The sequence below is a fragment of the Oreochromis aureus genome, linkage group 4 (assembly GCF_013358895.1).
Source record: "Oreochromis aureus strain Israel breed Guangdong linkage group 4, ZZ_aureus, whole genome shotgun sequence".
Classification (NCBI taxonomy): Eukaryota; Metazoa; Chordata; class Actinopteri; order Cichliformes; family Cichlidae; genus Oreochromis; species Oreochromis aureus.
In genome coordinates this window covers 16,161,861-16,187,396 of record NC_052945.1, presented here as the reverse complement: position 1 = coordinate 16,187,396, position 25,536 = coordinate 16,161,861, and the positions used below count along the sequence as shown (strand labels likewise).

The window sequence follows — 25,536 nt, the reverse complement described above, 5'->3', positions numbered from 1 at the left end:
CTAACGGATCCGATGTTTCATAAAAAAAAAAAAAAGAAAAAAAAAAAGAGAGACAGATGGAAATAATAAGAAGATAGCGAAGTCCATATGAAAGAAACTGCTCGACATTCCTGGTATTTGTAATGTGTTGTATTGTGGCGGGGAAAGAGACAACAACAAACAAAGCAAAACAAAAGAAAAACCAAACAATAATGATTATAAAAAAAAAAAAATCTTGTGTGTTAAAAGAGGAGTAAGAAGCAGCATAAGCTTTTTTAATCCCACCCCCTTTCCACTATTTGGTTACTAATAATCAACACATTTTCTTCCTGTTTATCCATCATAAATTCTTCCTTACAATTTGTTACATGTATTTGTTTTTATAACCCCAGTAACACGTCAAAACATATACAAATTTACAGATATATAAAGTTAAATAAACATACTTGTGCATCCACACACACAGTATGAAAATACCCGAATCAAAGCCCTACCTCCTCCCTTTGCAAAACCATATTTTTGTATTGCTTGTTAAACGGAGTCATGCTGGGACATTGCTTCAGTTCTTCACTTCAGTCCACAGCTTTACTCCACATACAGAAATGCAAAAGCTTTTTAGTATTGTATGGATACTGGGATGTATTAAATTTAATTCCCCCCTCAAATTGCATGCCCCTTCTCTTTAAGAAAACTATTTTAGAACATTGCAGGAAGTAGGTTGTTTATTGCTTTGATTCGTGCACTGAGAAAATTAACCAGATCAGTGAATTTTAGTGTTTTTTATTTTAAGAGTGGATGAATCGACCACCTGTACCAGATTATGTCATCAGTGTCACGGTCTGCTCCGTGCCTCTGCTCCTTAGTGTTCGTGTAACGCGTGCTTGCTGTCCTCTCGTCCCGCAATCCTCCTGGGAAAATAACAGAGGCAAATACGCCACACGGCGACAAACTCACACTTACTGACTAATAGCTGGGAAACTGACGGGAAGTCTCACGAAACAATCCAGCGTCGGAGAGAGCTCCCCCGACGAGGCTTGATCAGCTGCAGGTGTGCGTGATGATCTCCGTCAGGTGTGGCCAGCATCCAGGCTGAACACACCCGCCGGGCCTGATGATGCCTGCAGACCGGTGCTCTGTACACACACACACACACACGCACACACACAAACCAGGAAAACGAGGGACAGCAGCACCAAAAATACACATGTCCATAACTTATTCAATAACCCTGGGTCCAGCGCCGTAGCTCCGCAAACGCACATAACGCACACTGCGTAGGGCACCAAATGGCCGGTAGGGCACCAAAAAAATCAGGGTCGTAAAAAATAAAAAAAGTAAACCATATTAATACTATAAATATCATATGCATTAATATGGTTAAACAATACAAAAGCAACATAAAACAATTTTCCTGAGAAAAGGGGTGAATCTGCTTTGTGCCCTGTCTCCAGTCTCCTCCTGGTGCCCCCCCCTCCCCAGTGGTCTGTTCTATAATGCCTCAATTCGGTATTGGTAAACACCTGTTTGAACATGGCCTCGAAACGGCAACAGGAGTCGGGAGCGGAGAAAAGAAAGAAGAAGAGGAAGCGTGATGAAACTCAGGCGTCGCTTGCCGGTAAGGCAATGTTTAAATAATAACAATAAGAAAAAGTTCATTATTGTAGCCCTTGCTTGCACGCTCATGTCCGTCAACTCTGTGATAGCTCCTGTTAGCAGTGTTCATACTGTGTTCGCAAATGTTGCAAATGATTGATGTTGGGTAGTTTGTTTACGTTGTGGATATGAATATAGAATGGACTACTAAAAGCAACTCATCATGGTCACTCAATTGACGGTTTTCAGATAACGTTAGCAATCGTGAGACTAGCATTTCCTCCTCAGGTTGCTAGCTGGCTAACGTCATGCATGCTACTGATTAACCTTAACTTTGGGATAGGTCAGTGATGCAGTCAAGTATTATTATCAGATTAGACAAGATTACTTTGTATGTTGCTGCATTTCAGGATATCTATAAAGACGCATATCTTATTTATGCGGCATAAATAAGATATAGGTTTCATATTACAGTGTAATATGAAACCTATATCTTCCAGTAATATATATTTCCTACTTGCGCATTTATATCAAATTATGTACAGCATGTTTATATTGCCATTTGCCATTATGAAAATCTATACATGTAAAATATAGTTAGTAATTTTTAAATGTACCAGTGACTTACTTAATTTATTAGTCTTATAATGCAATTTTTCGTAGGCCTACTGTAGATTCAAAATTGTATTTCTGTAAAATCCCTGAATATTTTCTCTTGTATGCAGGGTCAATGCTTAAATATGTTCAAGGAGGATCTCAAGGACAGGATGAACCATCCAGTAGTAGTGCCATCCCTGGACATCAACCACCAGCCATTGTAGACCCTGCAACAATCCCTAGCCAAGAAGAACAAGAACCATCAACCACCAGTTCAGGTACAGTTCCATACACAAGTACCACTGAGAGTCCTGTCACTGAGAGACTATCAGAAAGTGACACTGTGGAGACATGTGTGCCCCCTTCAACCGATCCTGCTCTTTGGCCAGCTCACATTGTAGATGCTGATCGTGTTGAAATTGTGCGGAGAGGTCCTTTTAATGTCAGCTCTGATTTTAATTTTCCAAAGGGGCCTGAGTATTTATTTGTAACAGTATTTTTAACCTCCTTTAACCTTATTTATTTGTTTAACTGTCATGTTTGTTGTTATTTAATTAAACAAATTCCACTGAGAAATTCAAAAGTATTAATGTTTTTTTTTTTTTTTTTTTTTTTTTATGGCGGGGGCACCATAAAGCATTTGTGCTTAGGGCACCCAAATGGCTAGCAACGGCCCTGCCTGGGTCCCTCAGACCCAGGTCCGTGACATTAGGTTTAATACATGTGGTGGTGGCTGAGAGTCTTTCTTCTCTGAATTGTTGAACTATGCAAAACCTGGCTCAATTAACTCATGTATGTGCCTTACCTTTTTCCCTCGCAACTATATATATTACCCTGGTAATTCTTGTCACTGTAAATAAAGGCACTAAACCCTAACCATTTTGCCATTGAGTCCACTCAGTCCAGTGTTCTTGACATCTCTCGGCATTTAAAGTTTATCTCAGTTATTTAGTCGTTGTAAAAATATTGCTGCCTTTAAAACACAGATTAATATGAGATTAAAAAAACAAGATGCGTGTCTCAGCTGGATCCATGTGAATGGCGGAGGATGAAATTCAGTTATACAGGAAATTGTAACTATTTGCACTGGCATTGTTCTTTAACAAAATTTAAAGGAAATTGACATACTTTAAAAAAATTTTTTTTTTACAATTAACAAACTTAAATGCTTAAATGTAAAAATACATCTTGAAACAAAAAATACAAGAAGCACTCCAATAGTGCAGCTCACTCTCTGGCAGTATTTAATGTGGAAATAGTACTGTATTTTGTAGAGATTTTGTTTTGTTTTTCTTTTTAAATGTCATTTAAGGTGTTTGTAGTGCAGTAAAAAAAAAAAAAAAAGTTTGAGTATATTTAATTTACAATATTTATGATATCATTCTATTTACTTACTTTTGTGGATATAGTACGTGTGTAGCAAGTGAAAAGTCAGAACAGTTTTTGGTAACAAGTCTGTTGCCCAGTGGCAAAACCCCCCCCTTATTTAAGAACATGTACATGTATTTGTAAGGGCACATGCATGTAGATGCTCGTAGCTGCCATAGTGCCTCAAGTGGTCTGTCTGGGTAAGCCACAAAAAAATCAAATAGAAGTCAGAGAACCCGTGCACGCGCTCTGGTGTGTATGTGTGGAGCCGAGGAGAGGAGAAGTAGCTGTCTCCCGCGTGTTGTCACGGCCAGCCACATTAAGAAAGCCTCACGGTTCGACTGAGCCCAAAAGGGGTATCTGTGAGGTCAGTAAAACAGAAGTCGCAACTGCAGCAAGTTTAGACGGAGTTTCGCTCCATGGGCGAAGCTTGGCTTGTGTAGCCGTGAGCCGCAACTGGTGGTGCTGCAGGCCACCATCAAGGTAGATAGCGTGGGGACAGGGAGTTGGAGCAAGAGCTTGGTTGTGGGACTAGCCTTACTCAGGGCAGATACACATGGAGACACAACCAGGTCCTCAGGTGTCTAGCTGAGAAAGTTGAGCGAAAAAGGAAATCCATCAACGCTCAACCCTTCACGAAGCAAGAGGAGCGTCAGTTTTCATCAACACTTGTCCGGGAGGGAGACAAGCCGAGAACGAGCCCCTCAACTCCGGACCTTGACCCTCTGAAGGTTGCCAGGGATTGGCAAACGCAAGTGGACTTGGATCAGAGGCTAATTTTTCCCACAGAGATCGTAACAACTACTCTGTGACCAGACCTTGTCTTTAGGTCTAACTCCCAAAAACTTGTGTATGTCATTGAGCTGACGGTACCATGGGAGGAAGCAATTGAAGAAACATTTGAGCATAAGAAGCTGCGGTATGCCAACGTGGCAGCTGAGGCAGAGGACAGAGGCTGGAAGATCAAGGTGCGCCCGGTGGAAGTGGGGAGCAGGGGCTTTGTTGCCAGTACAACAGCAAAACTGCTTAGAGAGATTGGGATCAGAGGACAGGCGCAACGGCAGGCTATTAGAGAATTAGCTAGCACTGCTGAGAGGACCAGTCACTGGCTATGGCTAAAAAGGGATGACATCACTTGGGCAGCTCGGGCAGTCAGCTAACCGCGATACACATGTCAAGGATTGATCAACTCGTGGTTGGCCTGCCTCAAAAGTGGGCGTCGAAAGGGTAAAACATAACATGAGAAGTTTTGCTGGTTGACTGCTACAGCTGTCTCAGGGCATCCTGGGGACTGTGCAGTTAACCTCATGGTAGTGAAACTAAAAGGAGGAATGAAAAATGTTCCGCTCTTCTCCCCTAGTTAGCCGTCTCGCTGGGAGCTGACGAGTCTATGGGAGGACTTTAGTAAAGTAACTTAATGTTGCCCGTTTCTAGCCTGAGGTTGGATGCATTCTACGGACCCGACATCGAGAACAAAGTGGGTCAGCAAGGAATAGGTTACCCTGCCATTTAGATGACGTCCTGGTTGTTCATCCTCCTCGTTCCGCTGTATGTGAAAGTGTCGCCTTTTCGTAGCCCAGTGCTTTTCCCACGCACTGTCGCCGAGAGACAAAGGTACAGTTTCTATTTTCTTTGCTTTTGTGAACCTGAGACTGGATTGCTCACTCCGGCTGCTGTACCTTTGGTCAGCTTAACGGACTGGGACCCTTCAGTCAGCTCCTGTTCACTACAGTTACACCTTCAAAAAAAGAGACTGTAAATGGTTTTATATTCAAAGGACATTTTGTTGGAACTGACTAGCAGAAGCTGGGACCATTACCTTGTGAATATTGTAAATTGTGTCATGTTTGTGATACAGTGTTAATCCTTCTAGAGAGGAGAATTTCTTTGTTTTATTTTATTATTTTATTTGTGTTGTGATTTTTTGGATCCCCTTCTGTGGCTAGTGTAAACCAAGGGTTTTACAACAGCGGGGTCACAATTGCCTGCAGGCATCGTTTGTCAAGATTGAATTCTGGAGCCCCACTTCTGTGCCTGCAGCAGCCAGACAGGTGACAACAATCCTACAGTAGTATGTACCAGGGTCAATTGTACTAGGGGGACCATGGACCCAGATCCCAGCATTCCTCAGTCGTTCAGGGCAACTTGTACACTCCTAAACCCCTACATAGCGGGGGCTGGTAGCCCCCTTACATATTCAAATTGTTATGTATCTAAACAGCTATAAACTGGTACTGTAATGTACAACAAACACTCAAAAAAATAAATGTTGCCACTACAAACAAAGGCAGTAGAATTTTAAGCATACATTTGAAGAAAAACAAGATATCTGTTTTGAGAAAAAAGAGATTTTATGAAAGTTTGGACCTCTTATCGCTTCAATTTTCGACCAATAAAGTTCAAAAATTGAAGTTTACCTTGAAGACATTGTTGCATGTAAGCCAAAATTTAATGGAGCAGAATTATTTTTTATTTCATCTTCCACAGCATCATCAAATATTAACATGAACTAGCAACTTACAATAAAAAAGACTTTGTACTCAAAAAGCATTCATTCAAGATAATTTTGTGCTATTCAAGTGTTGCACAGTTAAAGAAAAATCACTGATGTCATCCTAACAAGCCAAAGCTAAATTAAGTAAAAGCATTGGCATACAACTTTGAAAATGATGTAATGGTTAGACTTCTATATAAAGAAAAATAATAATAATTAAAAAAAGACCATCCCTGGTTTAAGTTCAACCCAGGACTTTTGCATTTCTTTCTCTCCTCCAGCTTTCTGTCTGCCTCAGGATTCAAATCATTAAAAGGGAAAAACATCCTACAGAAATAAAAGTCTAGAATCCCAATATATAAGAGTCATAAAATCACAGTCAAATTTCACAAACAACATTTTGGAGTGGCAGGCAAAACAACATGGCAGAAATGTTTGAAACCAGACTGTTTGTTCCAATGAGCAGTTCCTTTTGAATGTCCCGTTTGTGTCCAGGCCCCAGGTTCGGCCTCAGGGCCTCCCAGAACCTGCTGGAGAAATTACATTTCTCAATTTGCCTGGGATTGCCAGATATGCTGGAGGAGGGTGTTGGGGAGAGGAAGGTCTGGGCTTCTCTGCTTAGGCCCAGCAACCTGGACCCAGATAAGTGGAAGAAAATGGGTGGAGGTTAAAGCCTTCACTTTTCCATTTAGTATTTGTTTTAAACACTTGTGTTTACATTCCTAAGGCAGCTAGGCCTTAAGAATGTCATTTGTTCATATATGGTCAGAGGGAGGCTTATTTTTGTACAAATCCAGGTACAAAAATATTTATAAATCACTGATTTATGCATGAAATGATTGTACAAATGATTTATTCACAGATTATTGCAAATTTGTGCATACACACTGTTAGTAAATGACAACCAATGTTTCTTGTTTTTGATTGAACAGAGCCAAAGTCTCTGTTGATAGAGACTTTCGGTTTTGCTGTTGTGCGGTTTTTATTTGACCTTAGCACTCCTCTGGAGTTTGCACCTTGAATCAAAGACAGAATCCCGTGAGCTCCATACAGATAGTTTACTGTCTCTGAGTGACAGTCGTTGAGATCCTGCAAAAATTCCTGAAGTCTGGGTATTTCTGTTAAGAAGAAATTTCGTTGCTATAATTTTACATTACGTACTTTAGTTTACTTCTAGTTTCCGTCAAAGTAAAGTAACTAAAGCAACATATGCATTTGTGCTATTAATTTTCTGTTACCAAAAAGGAAACTTCAACTACCAGTTTCATCTGGACTTAGTTGCTTCCTTTTCAGGAACTCTTTGGAGCTCACTGTGAACACTTTGAAGCAGTCATCGGTGAAGTGTTTCTGGAGAAAAATGTAATTTAATTTCAAAGCATTCTCGCAGCTATGGAGAGTCAGCATGTTACATTTTCTGTCAGGCTATAAAAGTCACCCTAATCTTGCCTCGCTTGTTGATTCTTTCTTTACTCCATCCTTGGCTTGCACGTTTTGTTCAATTATGAGATTTTGAACATCAGCTGGTGAACTACAAAAAAGAGATGTGCACATATATACCGTCCATTATCATCATCATTAGTAGTAGTAGTAGTAGTAGTATTACTATAATTTGTTAGGATTTGGAGCATGCTGGGTGGTTTTGTTTTAATCTTGGTGTTTAGGTGGAGTTGTGGGAGGCTTCCTGAGTGACTAAGCTGAGTTTTCCCTGGTTTGCTGTTACACACATATCTAGACTGTGTATGTCAGGACTGGCAGTGGTATGGTGGTAAATCGGCCCTCCTGTTGATTTGGCAAGTTTTTCATGAGAGCAACACACACTCACCTCTTGCTGCTCAACCAGTATTTTTTTTCCTTACAAATGTGGTGCCAATTAATAAACAGGCTTTCCAGCAGTGTAAGATTTATTGCTAAGAAGCACTGTTACGACAAAGAAATAACCAACTAAAAACAAATTTCCTTACTTTTGTCATTTGAATCTTAATTTACTTACAGATCATCTAAATCATGAAGAAGATCAGACTTGGTGAAGATAAAGTGAATTTGCTGACATTCGCCATCATTTCCAGTGAGGCTACTAACACTTTCCAGGATCTCCCAGGCTGCTTTCACTGATGCTGCTCGATTAATGTCAGTCACAATCCACACAGTAGAACAATCTCCAACTATCTGAAAGGAGAATAAATTGTCTCAGTGCTTCATTGAAAGATGATGTTTTATAGACATAACAGTACAAAACAAAAAGCAGTAAATGTGAATTACCCCTTTCCACATTTGATCTCTGCTCTTGTTACAGTCACCATTTCCTTTTCTTGAGTCATTTCTTGTCTACTTGACACATTCTGCAGAGAGTTCATCAGCCTGCAATAAATAACAAAAGTAAATCAACACAACACTGTTTCACTTCAATCCTTAGTAAAACAGTTCTACAGATTGTGTTAAAAAGTTAAGGCCTTTACATACTGAACACAAAATTTGGGTGAATATTTTGTGCTTGAAAAAAGACACTGATGTGTCCAGCTGTTCACTGAAAAGATTCCTCTGCCTCTTCAGATGTGATCCAGACTCTGCCAACAAGAGCTCACACTGCCCTACTGACCTGAAATACAGTGGCATGAAAACGTGTTTGCCCCCTTCCTGTTTTTGTGTTAGTTTGTTTGTCACACATGTGTTGTTTCAGATCATCAAACAAATTTAAATATTACAGAAAGATAATAAAAGTAAACACAAAATGCAGTTTCTAAATGAAAGTGTTTTTTATTATTTTTATTATTATTATTATTTTATTTTACCTTGAGAATTGAATGAACCCATAATCTCAGTTTCTTCTTTTTCTTGTGTAGAAACATCAGGATCAGCTCATTGTCACTTGTCACAAGTGAAATTCTTGAGGAACACCAGGAAGAACGATTTTTTTCCCCCTTCAAGATAAGTTGTATATTCTTTATCTTAATAACACTTACACAAGTATAATCTTGACTAGAAGTAGTATTGCTAGTATTGTTGGCAGAAACATTGTGGGCATCACGCACTGTTGTCTACCACTGTCAGACGTTAAAAAGCTACTTTAGGCTTTATTCACTGAATGAGGGCTCACCCTGGTGGGTAACTCGGCATGCTTTGATTGGCAGTTTTATGTCCTTTTATGCCCTTTCTGATGCAACTAACTGTCACACATTGACTTACTAAAATTTCTGACCATTCCCTGCTTAAATGTTCCTTCAGTGTCAAGATTTTTAATTGGTTCATTTTCTTGCATGTACTGCCTGTTTCAAAGTAAACATGAACTACTTTGACAGACTGAAACAAGTCCTTGTCTAGAGGATCTCAAGCCAACAGGTTTCAGTGAAAGAAGTCGGTCTATCACATCTAGAGCATCACTAAGAGCATGCACTCTCTTAATTTCAGACATTTAATGATTTTTACAGTGCAAATTCACCCCCAAGGATCACGCTCTCATGCTCTCCATGTAACTCTTATCGAAACTTAAATTCAACATGAAGGACGCATATGTGACAATGCTCAGCAGTGGATTTCAATGTAGAAATTAAAAAAAAAATAAAAGCACTGGAAGGGCCAGAGTAGTAAAAAACTAGACCATCTTGAAGGGGGAAATAGCTATATTCTATAATAAGTGTGGAGGAGGGGGAAAGGGGTTTTCAGTCAAAATCCTCACTGCAGGTCACTGGATGCGGGTGATGTAAGCGTGTACCGAATGACCTCTCAGGGCCATTGTAATTTTTGTTGTTTTTGAATATTTGTGGTGAAACTAAAATCAAATTCTTTCCCATCTGCTTTTGATCAGTAGTGGAACTGCAGCTAATGCTCACCCCATACTGACTTCCCTGTAGTCAGCCTCCAATCCCAACACATTGCACCATAGCCTCCTGTGACACCCATCCCTACCTATCCTATCACACCCCACCGATCACTTTCACTCACAACGAGGTTCAGAGGCAAATGAGAAGCCTCCACTCAGGCAAGTCAGCTGGACCAGATGGGGTGAGTCCCCGTGTCCTCAATACCTGTGCTCCCCGTCTTTCATAAACTCTTCATGATGAGCCTGAGTCTGCAGAGTCCCAGAGCTCAAGAGGACGTTTTTGTACTAAAAACCCCCCCCAGAATTACAGACCTGTGGCACTGACATCCACGTCATAAAGAACCTGAAAAGACTCATTCTCGATCATCTCTGACCTGTGGTCAGTTTTCCAGTGTGCCTACGCCTGTGAGATGCAGTAGTGGGCTGTGGCAGACTCCTTTGTTAAGTGTTGCAAGCAGAATCATCTGCAACTCAACACGACTGCAGATGACTGATGCACAATCAAAGTTCAAAGTTCAGTTGATTGAACTTTTGGAGGCCAGGCCCATATATCACAAAATATGAAAACTTATTACTTACTTCAGGAAAGCACTGACCATGTCTTGGTCATATAGTCTGGCATGATGCTTTTCACATCAGACAATATGTTTGCTTCTGTCAGCATAAAGGAAAAGAATTATTTAGCAGGAATTATAAACTAGTACATTGTAAAGTCATCTGTGGAAAAAAAAAGGAAAAAAACTGTGTGAATTATATCAGAACCATTAATATATTAATACATTACTGACATTTGATATACTAGAAGAATTGCGCTGTATAGAAACTGTGATATTGTTCAGAAAGAGATGAAAATACCTGCAAATCATGATGTAGACTCACTTTGTCACTTAGCTGGTGGCTGGCACTTGCTGGGGTCACTTTGAAGCTCTGATTTTCTTTTCTCTGACTGGACAAAAATAAAATTGCAAAGCCACAAACATCTGTTGTCTTGATTTCTCTCTCAATATTGAAAGTTGTTCTGAGTGAATTATTTAGTTGTTTCAAAAGTATTGCTGCCTTTAAAACACAGATTAATATAAAATGAAAAAAATAAGATGCATCTAACTCACCTGCATCACTTGTGGAAGGCAAGAACTGAGAATGAATAATAGTAATAAAGGAAATTATCACTCTTTGCATTGGCATTGTTCTTTAACAAAATTTAAAGGACACTAACATACAAGTTTTACAATCAACAAACTTACTGCAGTCATGTTTTCAACCAGCAGACTGATAAAGAATAGATTATAACTCCATTGTATTAAGTTTTTAGATTCAGTCATTTATTGGTTTCTGGAGGTTGTAGGGATTTTGGGTTGCCAGGGGGCTCACTGACTGTCTGTATAAGCAACAGACTGGACCTCTACTTTGTCTCAGGCAGGCTTATTATACTGAAATTCAGTATAATCCTTACCTGAACCAAATCAGCTGCTTCTTGATGCTCCTGTTTACACTGCAGATAAAAAGTGCAAAGCTGTGTACAGTACTGAGCAGACTTTAAGATGTATTCAAAATGTAAAAAAAAAATTAAAATTAATAAAAATAATGTAATTTGTTGTATAGATACTTCCGTAAATACTGAATCAGAAAGAAATTTTTTTAACTTACTTGAAAAGACATGTTGACTGTTTCCTGATTTATGTTTTGTTTTTCCTGGTAAAATGAAATTGCAAAACCATATAAAATTTTTCAAAATTTCACTACATATTATTTCAACAATATAGTTTTGTAATATACAGATAATTCTAAAAAAAAAAAAAAATCAGCTCTATGCAATAAAAATATAAATGATTTTTAAAGCAGTTAGTGACCTTTCACAGCCTGAGTTTCTTCTTGAATTTCACTCTTGGTCCAGCTTTTTTTTTTAAATAAATTTTCAGCTCTCGATCATCAAGACTATACAGACTTTCCTTGTCAATTTATTCAACTGTAATTAAAGAGTCAGTTGCAAAAGTAAGAACTGCTCTTAATGGCTTCAGAAATTGTCTTTTAAATTATTTTTAAAGAGTGGAATAGCTATGGGAACTGCTGAATGAGCTGAATGCATGTGTAGATTTAATCTAACTCTCACTCTTCTGTTTTGACCTCAGGACCTGGCGTTCACATATTGGGACATGACATTGTGGGTTGTCTAGACCACAATACTAAATATTGCTCTTTCAAATGAGCCACATTGCTCAAAGGGGCACAATTGCTGTTTTTCATTTTGTTTTTATACGAAAAATGTTGCTGTGTTCAGACACCAAATAAAGAGTTTTGCACATCATTACTTAATTGTGACTTTATAGTGTTCTATTGAATACTATAAAGCCAAACAGCAAAGAGAAACTAAAAATGCATGCCATGAAAGAGTTTGGGTCTTAGGAGGTTAACACATTTTGTATAGTATAAAGAAAATCTTGAGCGTTCTTGTACTCTCTGAATGGAAAATGCCAAGGCTGTGGGATGGAAGGGTGATGGGATTGCTGCAGCATGCAAAAAAGTAGATAGATAAAGATGTCTGAAATAGTTAAAAATTATTTCAGATGTTATTTTTGTCCAAAATGTGAGATTTAATGTGTGATTAAATAAGTAAAAATAACCCATGAACTCATCTCTGTCATATCTGTGTAACCTGCCAAAAAGGAATTTTGGATATTTCTATGTGTGTTGTTTGTGTTTAATATCTTTACTTTAAATTTAAAATCAATCCAGTACTTTTTGGTCACATGTATGCCTAAAGAACAGTAATGTTATATAGGTCACAGTTTCTGCTGCCTTCATGTAGAGATGGCGGATACAGCCGCACCCACACACACACGCACACGCACACAAACACATCCCTGCCATCCCCCGCAATCATCTTTAAAAAAAAAAAAAAAAAATACTGAAATCACTTTTTCCACAACATATGGTATACATCTTTCTCAGCTGTGTGGCCCTGTGGTGGGAGGGGGTGGGATTAAATAAGTGTATGCTTCTTCCCACTCCTTTTCGATATGGAACTGAATCAGAACAGTTGAAGCAATATTGAAATGTAGTCGCTTTATTTTGTATATAATTTTTTTCTCTTCTTTTCTTTGCAAAATGAACTTTGTATATTGTTTACATGACCGAAATAAATTAACAAATAAACCAGTTCAGTCCAGTTTAGGCTGATTATTCTTGTGTGCAGCTGGGTCTGCTACTTCAAAGATTTCATAGAATGTGGCAAGAGGAATGGAATGCTATGTACACTTTATGTCCTACTCCCTAAACTTCCCCACCCCCAATATCGGGGCGCATCCCACAGCTCTGGACTGCAGAAGAATGTTGTAGCACTCATGTTTTTAGTAAAAGACTTTATGTTTTACAGTTAACAGATCATATCTTGGTCCAGCCCAGAGTTGATCATGACCAATTGGCCAATCCACCACCTTTCATTGTTTATACTGTTATAATGAAAAAAAACATTGGCCCATAAAAGTGAAAAATCACCATCGGCCCACCAGGCAAATGCCAGGTATGCCCGATGGCCAGTTTAGCTGTGCCTCTTGTGAAAAAAGGAATAACTGTAACAAGTTTTTTTTTTTAAACGCTGGCTGGGGGGGTTGTTACCCCCTCTCTCAGCCACTCCCATCTGCCCTGCACAAACACCACCTCTTTCTGCTTTTCTTTGTTCTCAGTTCTGCTTTACCCTGCATCTGCTTTACTCATGTTGGATTGACCTTTCTATCATCCAGTTTATTTTTAACCTATTTTTATTCGGTTTTTATCTGTTTTAATCTGTTTTCAGACTTTTTACTTTTTTCCTGCCTGTTTACTGTTCGTGTCTCACTGCTTGCTTCACATCTCCCTCAGCAGCCTTTTCCTGCTTTACTTTCAACAAAAGGTGAACTGTTGAACTTTTAATCTGAATTTAATATCAGTGTGTCTGATTATATAGGCGTTAAAGGAGAAGTTAAATATTACATTTTATATTTCAGTTTCATTTCTAGGTCATGGACGATTTCGTAAGAAACAAACTGCTTGAATGGGGCCTAAGTGATTTGGAGGAACGACTTGAAGGTAAATTATTATTACTAATCCTCGATAAACAAAGATGTTAATATTAACTGAATTGTTAAAGTCAAAAACAAAAAAAATCTGTTGATATGGTTATGTTTTTCAACACTGATATTTTCTGCTTTAATTTGCTCTACACTGTGTTTAAAGTGATCTGTTGAGATTTTTACACATCTGGAAGAGAAGTGCTTTTCTGTAGCATCTTACACTCTTCAAATCGTCAGAGAAAATTTATTACAAAAGAGGCTCAATGAAATACTTATATGGCTCAATAACCATACTTATTTCACTTTGTTTCATGAACTGAATTTCTGCAGCAATTTTACATTTTGTACCTCTCCATAACAGAGATTTAACATTTAATTACAGCTAATAAAGTCACAGAGGAAAGCCTTTTTTGTATTACCAATGAAGACTTAACTGAGTTAATCCCTGAAGTTGGTCTAAGGTCAATATTCAGAAGGAGACTTGATCAATTAAAGGTAAGTCTGGTTCCATGTTTTTACATTTGGTCTTAAAAATCTCACATATAAATATAGAGGAGCAGAAGAGTCACATGCATCAAGATAAAGCATTTTGTGGTTTAATAAGAAATTGCGCAACAAAAATAAACATTAGTAAATTTATTTCCAAAATTATTTTTTATTCTTTTAATTTTTTTTAGACCCAAAATATGTCATTGGGTACCTACTGTAATACAATAAAATATCTATTTTCAGTATAGTTAAGCAGAAATGTTTAAAGAAAAAAAGGAAAGAGAAAGCTTTATTGTTACATGAAATCAGTAAATTCTGTGAAGAAATCAAATGAAATTATCACGATAAAGAGAGCTTACAATCCAAATTAGATAATATATGTGTGCAAAGAAAGCAAGATGTGCTTTTGTTAGACTGACATCAACACTGCACTGGTAATCTGATATTTATCTGGTGGGCCAATGCACTTAGGGACTAAGGGGCCAATATGATTTGTTTTTTCTGTGTCGATATCATCATAAAGGCTACAGACAGGCTTGAAGAGCTTCTGCACACCAGCCCTACAAACATGATATCAGCCCAAATGATTCATTTCACGTGATCCTTCTAGCCCTCATATATAATTGTGTTCAGCTTTTTGAGATCACTCATTTACTGTTACGGATTTTCTTTTTGCTAGAAAGAACAAAACAAAAGGCAAGATACACCTGAGTTTTCTGGTCAGGTAAGTTAAAAAGTTTAATTCTGATTGGCTATGATGTTGATCAGGAGTCTTACTTTCACTCTATGCTCAACATTTTACATGATTCTGCACCTGTGTGTTTAATCTTTCTTGTAAACAGGATGAAGAAACAAAATTGGTTCAGGTCAAAATTATGTTAAATCTCAAGACTCGTCCTTTTTTACATGTATTTAATGTACTTGTTCATTTTATGTATTTAACTTTCAAGGATTAATACTTATAGTCTCTAATCTCATAGAAAATACATTCACATTTCACTGCATGGATTGTGGAAGTATGTGTTCAGACATCTGTTGCAGTTAAATGCAGTTAAAGGATACCTATGTGAAGAGCTTTCATTTCTTTGCATTTAAAAAAATCCCAAATATCCATTTTAATTTCCAGGTTTCACCATCCACAAGTTCAAAAGGTGAGATACATGTCACATATTTATTACTTATGATATTCATCTTTTAAGACAGAAAAAAAAACCCTTTTATGTCTTGAAAAAATCTAATAAGGAAAAAGAAAGTCAGAGCCTCAGGGGGAGTCCAGCAAATTGCAACCACCAACTAAAAGACAATGTGACTCAGGTATTTACATTCATTCCTAAAGAATGACAGTTTCACTGCACTGTGAGGTATAACTTGTATGTGGTGAGTCTTTTCTTGTATAGCATGTATCTGACTTTCCCTCTGAGACAGAAAATTTCAATAAAACAATCAACTTACTGCCATGAATTGCCCCTTTAGTAATTGATCATTAAGAGCTGATTATGAGTATGATATAGTCCTATTTTTCACTATCTGTGTATTAACTTGACCATTAAACTGGTTCCTGGTAAACACTTCTTTACTCCCACAGAAGAAACAAGAATATTGTCTGAAGTGAAAGGCATAATGAAAAAAGTCGAGGACTGTATAAGAAACAAAGAACAGCTTGGTGATTTTATAAAGTGAGTATTAAGGTTTTCTCATTCTGTTATTTAAACATTTAAGACATTTTACTTTAGGGATAATTATAGTGAGGGAGCATGCACAGTATCTTCCCCCGTTCATCCACCTCACCATCCACACAGGGATCATCCTAATGGTCCTCCTCAAACAAGGCAGCTCAGCTTGGCACAACAGAGACCTCAGGCAGAGCAGGTGCTTGAATCAGGCCAGCTTCCACCAACTTATCCACTAATGGAGCTTTTAAATCACTCTTACGGACAGTTTTTTTCAACCTGCAGCTTAAAGTGGTCCACAATTTGCAGCAAATCACACTTGCAGCAATTATTAATAGACAGGGCCTCATGGGCTGTAACACAGCTAAACACTACTCAAGAGAATCTCACAATTTAGACAGGGTTTTACAAGTAAGGCTCACAGACAGAAGCATATGGAGCCAACAAAAGATGCAGGTGTGCCCAATCAGTCGCTGATTGGTCCCTTTCCCTGGAGGTGCAAACCACAGGTTCCTAGGCAGCAAATCGTCTGTGGGTGTTGCCACACTTGAATTTGCTTGAAGGCTGGCTGGCTCACGTCTTCCAAGGGCAGGAGCCGTAACAAGCAAAAAGAAACAGTTGGAGGAACATTTTGCTGTAATTTGGTATAATAAAGATACTAAAGATTTAAACTCTGTCAGAGCTCAGCATGGAGCTGTGATGCAGTTTGTTCCTGTATTAAGGTGAATTGTACCAGAAACCAAAATGTCACACTTCAGAGGTGATCAGTAGCTTTTAAATACTGATTAATATTTCACATTTTTCACATATGTAGTCATCAGACATGTTAAATTAAAAATATCAAGTCTAAACAGTCTAATAACATTTTTCAACAAGTTTTCAAAAACAGATCTTTCTGATTTTGCCACATTTTCATTTTCATGTTTCTGAGACGGGATCATTTAATCCATATTTAAACTCTTTCAACAGGGATAAAATCAAGGATTTGGAGACAGAAAAGAGACACCTGGTTGGTGTCTTTGGTAAAACCGGGGCTGGAAAGAGCTCTTTAATCAATGCCATCATTAATAAGGAGGGCCTGTTGCCTTCTGGAAGTGTCAGTGCATGTACCTCAGTAATGATAAAGGTGGAGGCTACCAATGGATCAAAGTATGAGGCACACATCGAGTTCATTACAAAAGAGGTAGAATGAAATATGAACATGGTGATTCTTGAAGTAATGCGTTACAATATAGATACAAAAACTGCTTTACAAAATTTAAGATTTAATAGTTTTTTGGTTCTTTTTAGGCTTGGAAAAGTGAGGTTGACTCACTAAAACAGGCTTTTGAAGACAACGACAATGATTATGATGATGGTGGTAATGATGTTGTATTTGACCCTGATGGAAAGTTATCAGCGCTGTATGGAGACGAGTGGAAAGAAAAAAACACTGGCAGCCTCATTGACAACAACAAATATTTCCCAGATATTCCAGAGTTTCGAAAGTCCAAGATAAAAATATTGGAAAGTGATTCAGTAAGTGTGCAGTACTACAGACCAAAATGATCTTTTTCAGGCTTCACTTCTTCTTCTTCTTCTACAACATAGGAATACTTGCAGTTTAAAGCATAAAGCAAAGCAAACCACGGTTTGGTAGAGATACAATGAAGATCAGTGTGTGTGGCTTATGAACATCATATAGAGAGTAGAAGTCACTAAAGCAGCAGTAAGCTGCATTAAAGCTGCATCTTTTCAGTAGGAAGATGATGATTTCTATGCTATGTAATGCCTTCCTACTTGGAAAGTGTAGACAGAGACAAAGCAATGGTGAAGCAGATTCTGCCTTAGAGTATTGCTAAGCAGATTTATATCAGCAATATGTCGATGTGCTGCCTCCATCCAAAATGCTTGACACCCATTAAATAAGGAACAAAAACCAAGTGACAATTGTGGTGTTTAAAATGTTATGGTTTACTATCCTGTTGCTGTCTGGGAGACTGTGGAGCTTGAAGTTTCTGTGGAGTTGTTCAAGAATTTCACATTTGTATACAGAAGTACAGAAAAAAAACATACTACAGTATTTCAGACCTGAAGTCTGCTAACTGTCTCAGGTTAACGTCTTGATGCATTCTCAATCATCCAGGAAAGTAAATCTCCAAAAGTTGAATCTGTTCATCTGGACGTAGCGTTTTGTGGGAGAAACGTTTTGTCACTCATCCAAGTGACTTCTTCAGTCTCAGCTGACTGCAGGTTTGTTTATAAGGTTTGGGGAAACCTGCAGTCAGCTGAGACTGAAGAAGTCACTTGGATGAGTGACGAAACGTTTCTCCCACAAAACGCTACATCCAGATGAACAGATTCAACTTTTGGAGATGTCTCAGGTTAACATTGAACAAGAAAGCTTCATTAGCCTGTGCTACTAATTCATGCTAATGCAATTGCTGTTACCTGGGTGAGCATAGCTCAGGAGGTGGAGCAAGTCACCTACTAATTGGAGGGTTTTGTGGTTCAATCCCTGGCTCCCCCGAGTCTGCATGCTGCATTTCCACTAACCTCTAGATGTTTTTCAGTGCATCCATCAGAGTGTGAATGTTTGTAAATGTTAGCTAGAAATAGCATACCTAGAAAAAAGTGTTTGGGGTAATGAGGCAAGTTGTATAAAGTGCTTTAAATGTTTACATATAGTAAATGTAAGCACTATATAACAACCAGTCCAGTTAGTGTGATCCACAGGAAAATGTAAAGGTTTATTTTAAAAAAGAAATCTAATTATTCACCAAATTAAAATTTGTTTTTGCTGTGAATTTATTTTGCTGGTTTTCATTTCAAATTTTTGAGATAACACTTCTTATTTTTATTTCCTGTCTTCTTTTTCATGCAATTTTTTAAAAACTTTTGTTATGAGCACATACATTAAATTGTCTTTTATTCATCCTATCACTTTTTGCAGGCTGAAGGGTTGTCTGAAGAATTTGTGAAATATACAAGAAGTGAGTCAAATGAGAGCGAAGAAGTAAAGAGGTAGTACTGGCCGCTTGTGAAGTGTGTGACTGTCAAAGTGCCAGACAATGATTTTCTTGATCACGTCACACTCGTGGACCTTCCTGGAAACGGTGACACTAACAGTAGCAGGGATAGAATGTGGACAGAGGTAATTCACAGAAGTCATGTCATCTTTCTTCAAAACATTAGTTATTTATAATTTACATGCTTTTCATTTTCAGTTTGTTGCCAGTTGTTCAACTGTGTGGATTGTGACTGAAATGAATCGAGCAGCATCAGAAACAGAAGCCTGGGAGATCCTGGAAGATGCCAGTAGCCTGCTGGGAAATGGTGGCGAGTGTCAGCAAATTCATTTTATCTGCACCAAGTCAGATAATGAAAACCCAGATGATCTGTAAGTCAAATATGCAAAAAAAATGCAAATTACGAATAAAGTTTGGCACAGATGCACATGGTGACCATACACTTTGCTTTTATGTTATGTCAAGAGTGAGGATGTCCATTACAACAGAACCTAAGTTCTCCCATTGTAGTAGGCCACACAGAAACTGATCATACCACACATCACGTAGCTCGCTATGAAACCTAACTGAACAATGGGTATCCTGTTTCGTGCTCTTGGTGTCATCAGCACCTGCAAAGGGAGTTGTTTTTTCAACTACTGAGGCTGAAATAAGTTCATATAGTTTTAGACTGTTCAATGGAAGTTTCCATTACGGTGCCACAACGATGCACACAAATGCTTACACCTTAAATGAGAATAATCGAAATTTTCCATTACAGTAACAATAAATTAATTTTACATCCATTTTTTTTTTCCTTTCTAAAAGAAACAAAGTCAAACGTGCAGTGATGAATGAATTCAAAAAGCGGAAATTAATTAAGGTAAATTTATAATCTGACAGCAAAATCTAAACAAATATCTCCTAAAACTGCCTGAAAAATAAAAAACTGACTAACAAAAATGTTCTCAGGATCACTTCAGTGAGGATAGTTTCAAAGTCTTCACAGTGAGCTCCAAAGAGTTCCTCAAAGGGGAGAATGTAAATCCAGATCTCAATGGTAGGTGAAGTCACTTTATGAATGAACATAGAGCGACTTATGGTATGTTTTTGTGTAACAGAAAATGTATTGCTCAGATTTATATTTCTTTTCAATTTTTTACAGAAATACCAAAACTTAAGGAAATTTTGAAAAATCTGAATGACACTCATTCAAAGACCTTAAACTATGTGTCTGGAGCTTATGGGATTCTGTCTTTGATTCAAGGGGCCAGAAGTGGAGAAGTGGTAAGAGCAGGCAATAAAGCCTCATTCATTTTCTTAAAAGTCATAAAAATACATAAAATAAAAATGTTCATAGCCACTAAAGTGTATTATTGTGCTATCTACTGTACAATATAAAGCGCCTTGAGGCGACTTTTGTTGTGATTTGGCGCTATATAAATAAAATTGAATTGAATTGAATTGAATTATTAATGTATTGTAAGGTATCCTCAGATCCACTGAAAATGTGGGATTTTGGACATTATAAACCTCTGTGGTAATTTATTAATAGCAACTGAATAAGGAGAGATAATTTGGAAGAACTGAATATTATTTATTGAGATACAGAATTTGATTAAATAGTTATTTACCAATGAGACTCCAGTGAACCAATGAGAGCACAGAAATGATGGGAGTTAGAACAGGACTCCCAGAGTCTAGATTCTTAGGGTAGTGAAAATGGTAGTTTGAATGGGGCTCTGAGTGACCGCAGGAAGGTTGAGGTGAAGATGGGGAGGAGGCGAGTTGCATGATTGAGAGTCTGAAAGGCAGAATGACAAAAGATCATATAAAAGCACAGAGAACAGAGGCTGATTGGTTTGCAGAAGGCAAAAAAAATTATTGGACTAGAGTAATGAGGTCGTTAGTGTGGAAAAATGGAAGTGAGCTAAAGAATAGACAGAGGCAGACGAATGATGACAGAACTATCTGACTGAACTTGTGAACTTGAGCTTCATGTTAAAAACTTGGGTTTATTAAGACCGCCTCAAAAATGAGTAAAGAACCAATATGTGTTACTGCTTTAAATAATGATCTTTCTTTTATTTCAGGTTGAACAAAAAAACGATGTGTGTGCGGACCTTGAGGGAAACTTGAGCATCCAACTTAATCAAGTCAAAAAAGCAATTGAAGGCATTATAAAAGTTTTTGAAGAACGCCTAAGTGAGGGAGTAGAAAAATCCCAAACTTTATGTAAACAAAAACTGAAGTCCTTCTTACACCCCAGTGTATGTATTTTACTTACAATTAGATCAAAACTTCAGGATACTTTGTGACCATGTGTTTTTAAAAAGAAATTCTAAATTCTGTTTTGTTTCAGAAAACGAGTGACAGAGCTTTTCACAGGACACTAAAGTTTGCAGTTAGGAATGATGGCGTCCAGAAACCAAAAAAAGGGAAACGAAAAAACCTCAACGTGACTTTAGTTTCTTGTTTGACTGAAAGCATTGATAAAGAATTCAGAAAGACCTTCCCGTGAGAATAATCTAATTCTGAACAGCACCAACACGTACAACAATACATGTATCCAAATCGCAGTATATCATAAACTTGCTAATACTGCCATTATTAACCACATCTTTGCCCCATTCAGAAACAACATAAAATGTGGACATTTCAATGGAGCCATTGATGCGTTTTCACTCAGCACTGATTCATTGATTGAAAAGTACAAAGATGTCAAACTGCAACTGACATTTCTCCAGACAGAGGTAAAAGAACTTCCCTAATCATTAACCTGTTAGCTTATCTGTTATTAGAAAATCATTAAAAAGTCAACCTGTACTTAATCTACCTTAATGTTTTGTTAAACAATGCTAATCCATATTTCATGTTCCTAAGGAGAAAAAAATGAAGACAAAGCTCAACGAAACAATCCTCACACGAAAGAAAGTAATCTACAACAGTCTGACAGAGACAATCAAGGACAACATGAAAGAATGCTATAAAGGTAAGAAAGATATGAATTAAGGTATTTCTATTCAACTGTGGATAAAAATTATTGTCTCCTTGTAGAAGCAGCAACATTTGAAGGAAAAGGCACGCTGAAGAACATGAGGGACACTATTGAGAGACATGTGGAGTCAAAGATGGACATGTTTGAGGAGGCAAAATATGTCATGTTGGAGCAGTTGAACAATTTGAAGGTTTGTTACAATTTTATATGAACTTAATATGAAATATGATGACAACAAATTATATGAATGTGTTCTCTAGATTTTGGTGAGAAAATTCCGAAGCAACCCTGAAACACATATCAAACCAATAATTTATATCTTGTCCAGTTATTCTTGGATTCAATAGTTGCCTCTGTAAAAAGTAACAAAGTTTTTAATGATAAATTAGGAAACTGTCCTGAGGACACTGGAGGAAACCATGAAGGAATCCATTGAACACTCACTCAAGACTGAGGCCTGCTCACTGCCAGGTAAACAGAATATATAAAGTATTAGGAATCCTCTCAATACAAACACTAACAATACAAGTATAATAAATACAAACACTTTGTTTTTAGATGTTTCAGATCATCTTCGGGTGGTGAAGAAACTTTATGACGAACTTCATGACGGTCAAGTTGAAAAAAAAAAACCTACACTGGGTAAATATTAAAATGTCACAAATTGTTTAAAGGACTTTGATCGTGAACTCTTTTACCGATTATTGTCGACAATGTCTTTATTTACAATTTAACTGATCCATCCAGCAGCTGATCCATTTCTGATTTGCTCCACAGAAACAGCTGAGGCCTGATGACTCACAGGACATCCCTGAGGAAACACTGATAGAGACAGGAGGTCTTTACATATTATCACAGTAATTTTTGTTTAGCTCTCTTTGAATATTATGTTGATGTGTACTTTTGACTTTTAATACATTTATATACAAAGAGCATTTTGAATATTATAGATATCAATTAAAAATGCTAAACCATGGTCTAAACCATGTTTTGATTTCTTTCTTTTTTTTAAAAAATTAGTAATACCTTTTTAATCACTTATAGCAGAGCGTGAAGACATGTAATGCATTTCCCCATTTAAACCTGAGATTTATGGTTTTAATTGTAAGAGTCTGAGATTACAGTTTCCAAATGCATTTTGATTTTGTTGCTTGTTTTAAATATCATAATTTAATGATTTAAGTTGATGTGTATACTGTGGGTTCATTGTGATGGGAGCATTCATTTTTAATGTAAGTGCTTATCAGTTAAATACTAAACCTTATCCAACACTTAACTTCATAGTTCTAAAGACAAATACTTGTTTGTTGTAGTTATACCATGTGTGTACATGACAAATAGTGAGAAATAGGCATAAGTAATGTTGTAGGAAATCAGCAGCTACTTCAGTCATCTTCCTGCCATTTTGCTTTTTCTGGGCTTAGAATTATTGGTGAATATATTACAGTTTGGGTTTCAGTTCAGGGTTTTGAGTTTCTTTTTAATTATTTTTATTATTTTTACATTTTAATTATTTCTGCACATATTGTTGAATTCTTGTTTTGATTTTTGTCTTGATTAATTCTCTTGTGTTTCCTCCCCTGATAATGCTTTCTTGTATTTTCCTCCTGAAACAGTTCACTCACGTTTAGCATTTACTTTCATGTTTCCTGTAACCTTATTTCAGCAATCATTATAAAAGCTGACTGATTTTTAAAAATGCTCAGGAAAAGGTACTTCAGTGCTTCCTTTATTACCTCTTTTAGCATACAGGATTAAGATACACTGAACCCTCCTTTGTGAAATAAAGATATTTACATCTCATAATTTATAGTGACAGATCATGCAGTTGTTGAAGAAAATGATTAACAAAACTAGGCTTGTGGCATAGAGCATTTAAATGTTAATTATAAGTGTTCTTTTCACATACATTCATTTTACATCAGATGGCCACTTTAGTTGTAAGATTCAGATAATTATTTATTAAAAACCAGACATTTTAAATGAGAATAAGAAAGAAAAGTATTTCCTTGTCCCCCCCCCCCCCTTTACCTGTTAATGCCCTACCTGGCCCCCTGGCAAAACTTTGCTAGACCCGCTCCTGCACAGTTACCAGCTGTCAGCTACTTAGAAAAGGATCCTGGTGTTATTTGTCTCTCAGAAATAGTTCATAACTTCCCTTCAACTCATTCATGTCACTTAAAAGGTAAACCTGTTTCTCCATCACCTGTTCAGCTCTGATGATTCAGTAAGGACATCTCCTGGTTTCATCTTCATGTTTCCCTCTCACCACATATCCAAACTGATATTATGACCAGCAGCTTGTACGGCTGTGGCTCCAACAAACATCAGCTGATACTAGAAATTAATATTAAATAAATTTTAACAATAGCTTATCAAGCTTAAACGTGCTGCTGTTGTTTAATACGACTCCAGCTGGTTTCCTCTTTCCGGCGCAAAGTGGGCGATAAACAAATGAGAAAGACGGGACTTGAGACAGAAAAGCTGATCAGCTGATCATTGGTCAGTTTCATGATTGAAGTAGAAACAGGAGAGGGAGGGAGAGAGAATAAGGGAAGGGGCAGCTGCGGAGCATAAAGACACAGAATAACTCCAGCTTTATGTCTTTTTCTCATTCTAGCTAAAGTACGGGACAAATCGCATTCCTTTTCACCTCAGTACCAGTTTCTTCTGTTTGTCTGTGATAATGCTTTCAGAGCTGTCGCCCAAGCAAGGGGGAGGGTGCATCTGACCCCCTTAGCAGTAATTGGTCCAGCCCAGAGTCAATCATGAGATACTGGCCAATCCACCACCTTTCATTGTTTATACCTTTACAGAAAAAAATAAACAAACAAAAAAACCTATCGGCCCATAAAAACAAAATATCACCATGGGCCCTCTGGGCCGATGGCCAGTCCAGCTCTGCTGTGAACGAAAAATGCCGAGGCCGTGGGATGTAAGGGTAATGGGATTGCTGCAGCATGCAAAAAATAGATAGATAAATATGTTTAAAACTGTTTATACACTATTCCAGATGTCATTTTTCTCCAAAATGTGAGATTTAATGTGAGATTAAATAAGTAAAAATAACCCATGAACCGGGGCCGGCTATAGGCTGAGGCTAGAGGGGCCAAGCCCCCTTAAACAAACGTCCTGTCCCCTTAAGTCAAACTTTTAGAAATTGAGAAAGAAAATAATAGATTACCCACAAACTGGATATGGACAAGATTTACTACAGTAGCTGAAAAATCCGCTAGAAAAGGCACAAATGAGATGATAGTTTTCGCACCTCGTTCGCTCTTTCCCTCCGTGCTCTGTTTGTGCGCAGGCTCACACAGGACTCGGCAGGGAACCCCGACTCACCCTCCCCCCAGCTAAACATCTAGTCGCTGTTAGTATGCAAATAACCCAGTGTCAGGTTTCTCAGTAGGCAGGGCAGGTGTACAAAATCATAGCAACTGTAGTGGACAGTGAATTGTTTCAAAGTTCTTCATTGTATTTGTTAGAAACATTTTT

At 37.6% G+C, this 25,536-nt stretch overlaps 1 protein-coding gene across 4 annotated transcripts; it reads left to right on the top strand.

The window, feature by feature from the left end:
• Nucleotides 1-2,386: 2,386 nt before the first annotated feature.
• Nucleotides 2,387-23,847, top strand: LOC116321455 (nuclear GTPase SLIP-GC-like). 4 transcript variants are annotated; one of them, XM_039610884.1, is made up of 23 exons: nucleotides 2,387-2,447; nucleotides 8,872-13,737; nucleotides 13,844-13,913; nucleotides 14,280-14,392; nucleotides 15,066-15,110; nucleotides 15,513-15,537; nucleotides 15,629-15,700; nucleotides 15,972-16,062; nucleotides 17,026-17,239; nucleotides 17,347-17,574; nucleotides 18,989-19,189; nucleotides 19,263-19,435; nucleotides 19,872-19,926; nucleotides 20,016-20,103; nucleotides 20,209-20,330; nucleotides 21,137-21,313; nucleotides 21,406-21,560; nucleotides 21,679-21,796; nucleotides 21,927-22,035; nucleotides 22,101-22,231; nucleotides 22,431-22,512; nucleotides 22,600-22,683; nucleotides 22,819-23,847. In XM_039610884.1, exons 11-23 carry the CDS (start codon nucleotides 19,178-19,180, stop codon nucleotides 22,833-22,835), a joined length of 1,323 nt encoding a protein of 440 aa, XP_039466818.1. In that variant the 5' UTR covers nucleotides 2,387-2,447; nucleotides 8,872-13,737; nucleotides 13,844-13,913; nucleotides 14,280-14,392; nucleotides 15,066-15,110; nucleotides 15,513-15,537; nucleotides 15,629-15,700; nucleotides 15,972-16,062; nucleotides 17,026-17,239; nucleotides 17,347-17,574; nucleotides 18,989-19,177; the 3' UTR covers nucleotides 22,836-23,847. The 4 variants fall into 4 exon arrangements, with proteins under 4 accessions (XP_039466818.1, XP_039466817.1, XP_039466820.1 ...); XM_039610883.1 differs by having other exon boundaries at nucleotides 13,832-13,913; XM_039610886.1 differs by lacking the exons at nucleotides 17,026-17,239; nucleotides 17,347-17,574 and having other exon boundaries at nucleotides 13,832-13,913.
• Nucleotides 23,848-25,536: the final 1,689 nt, after the last annotated feature.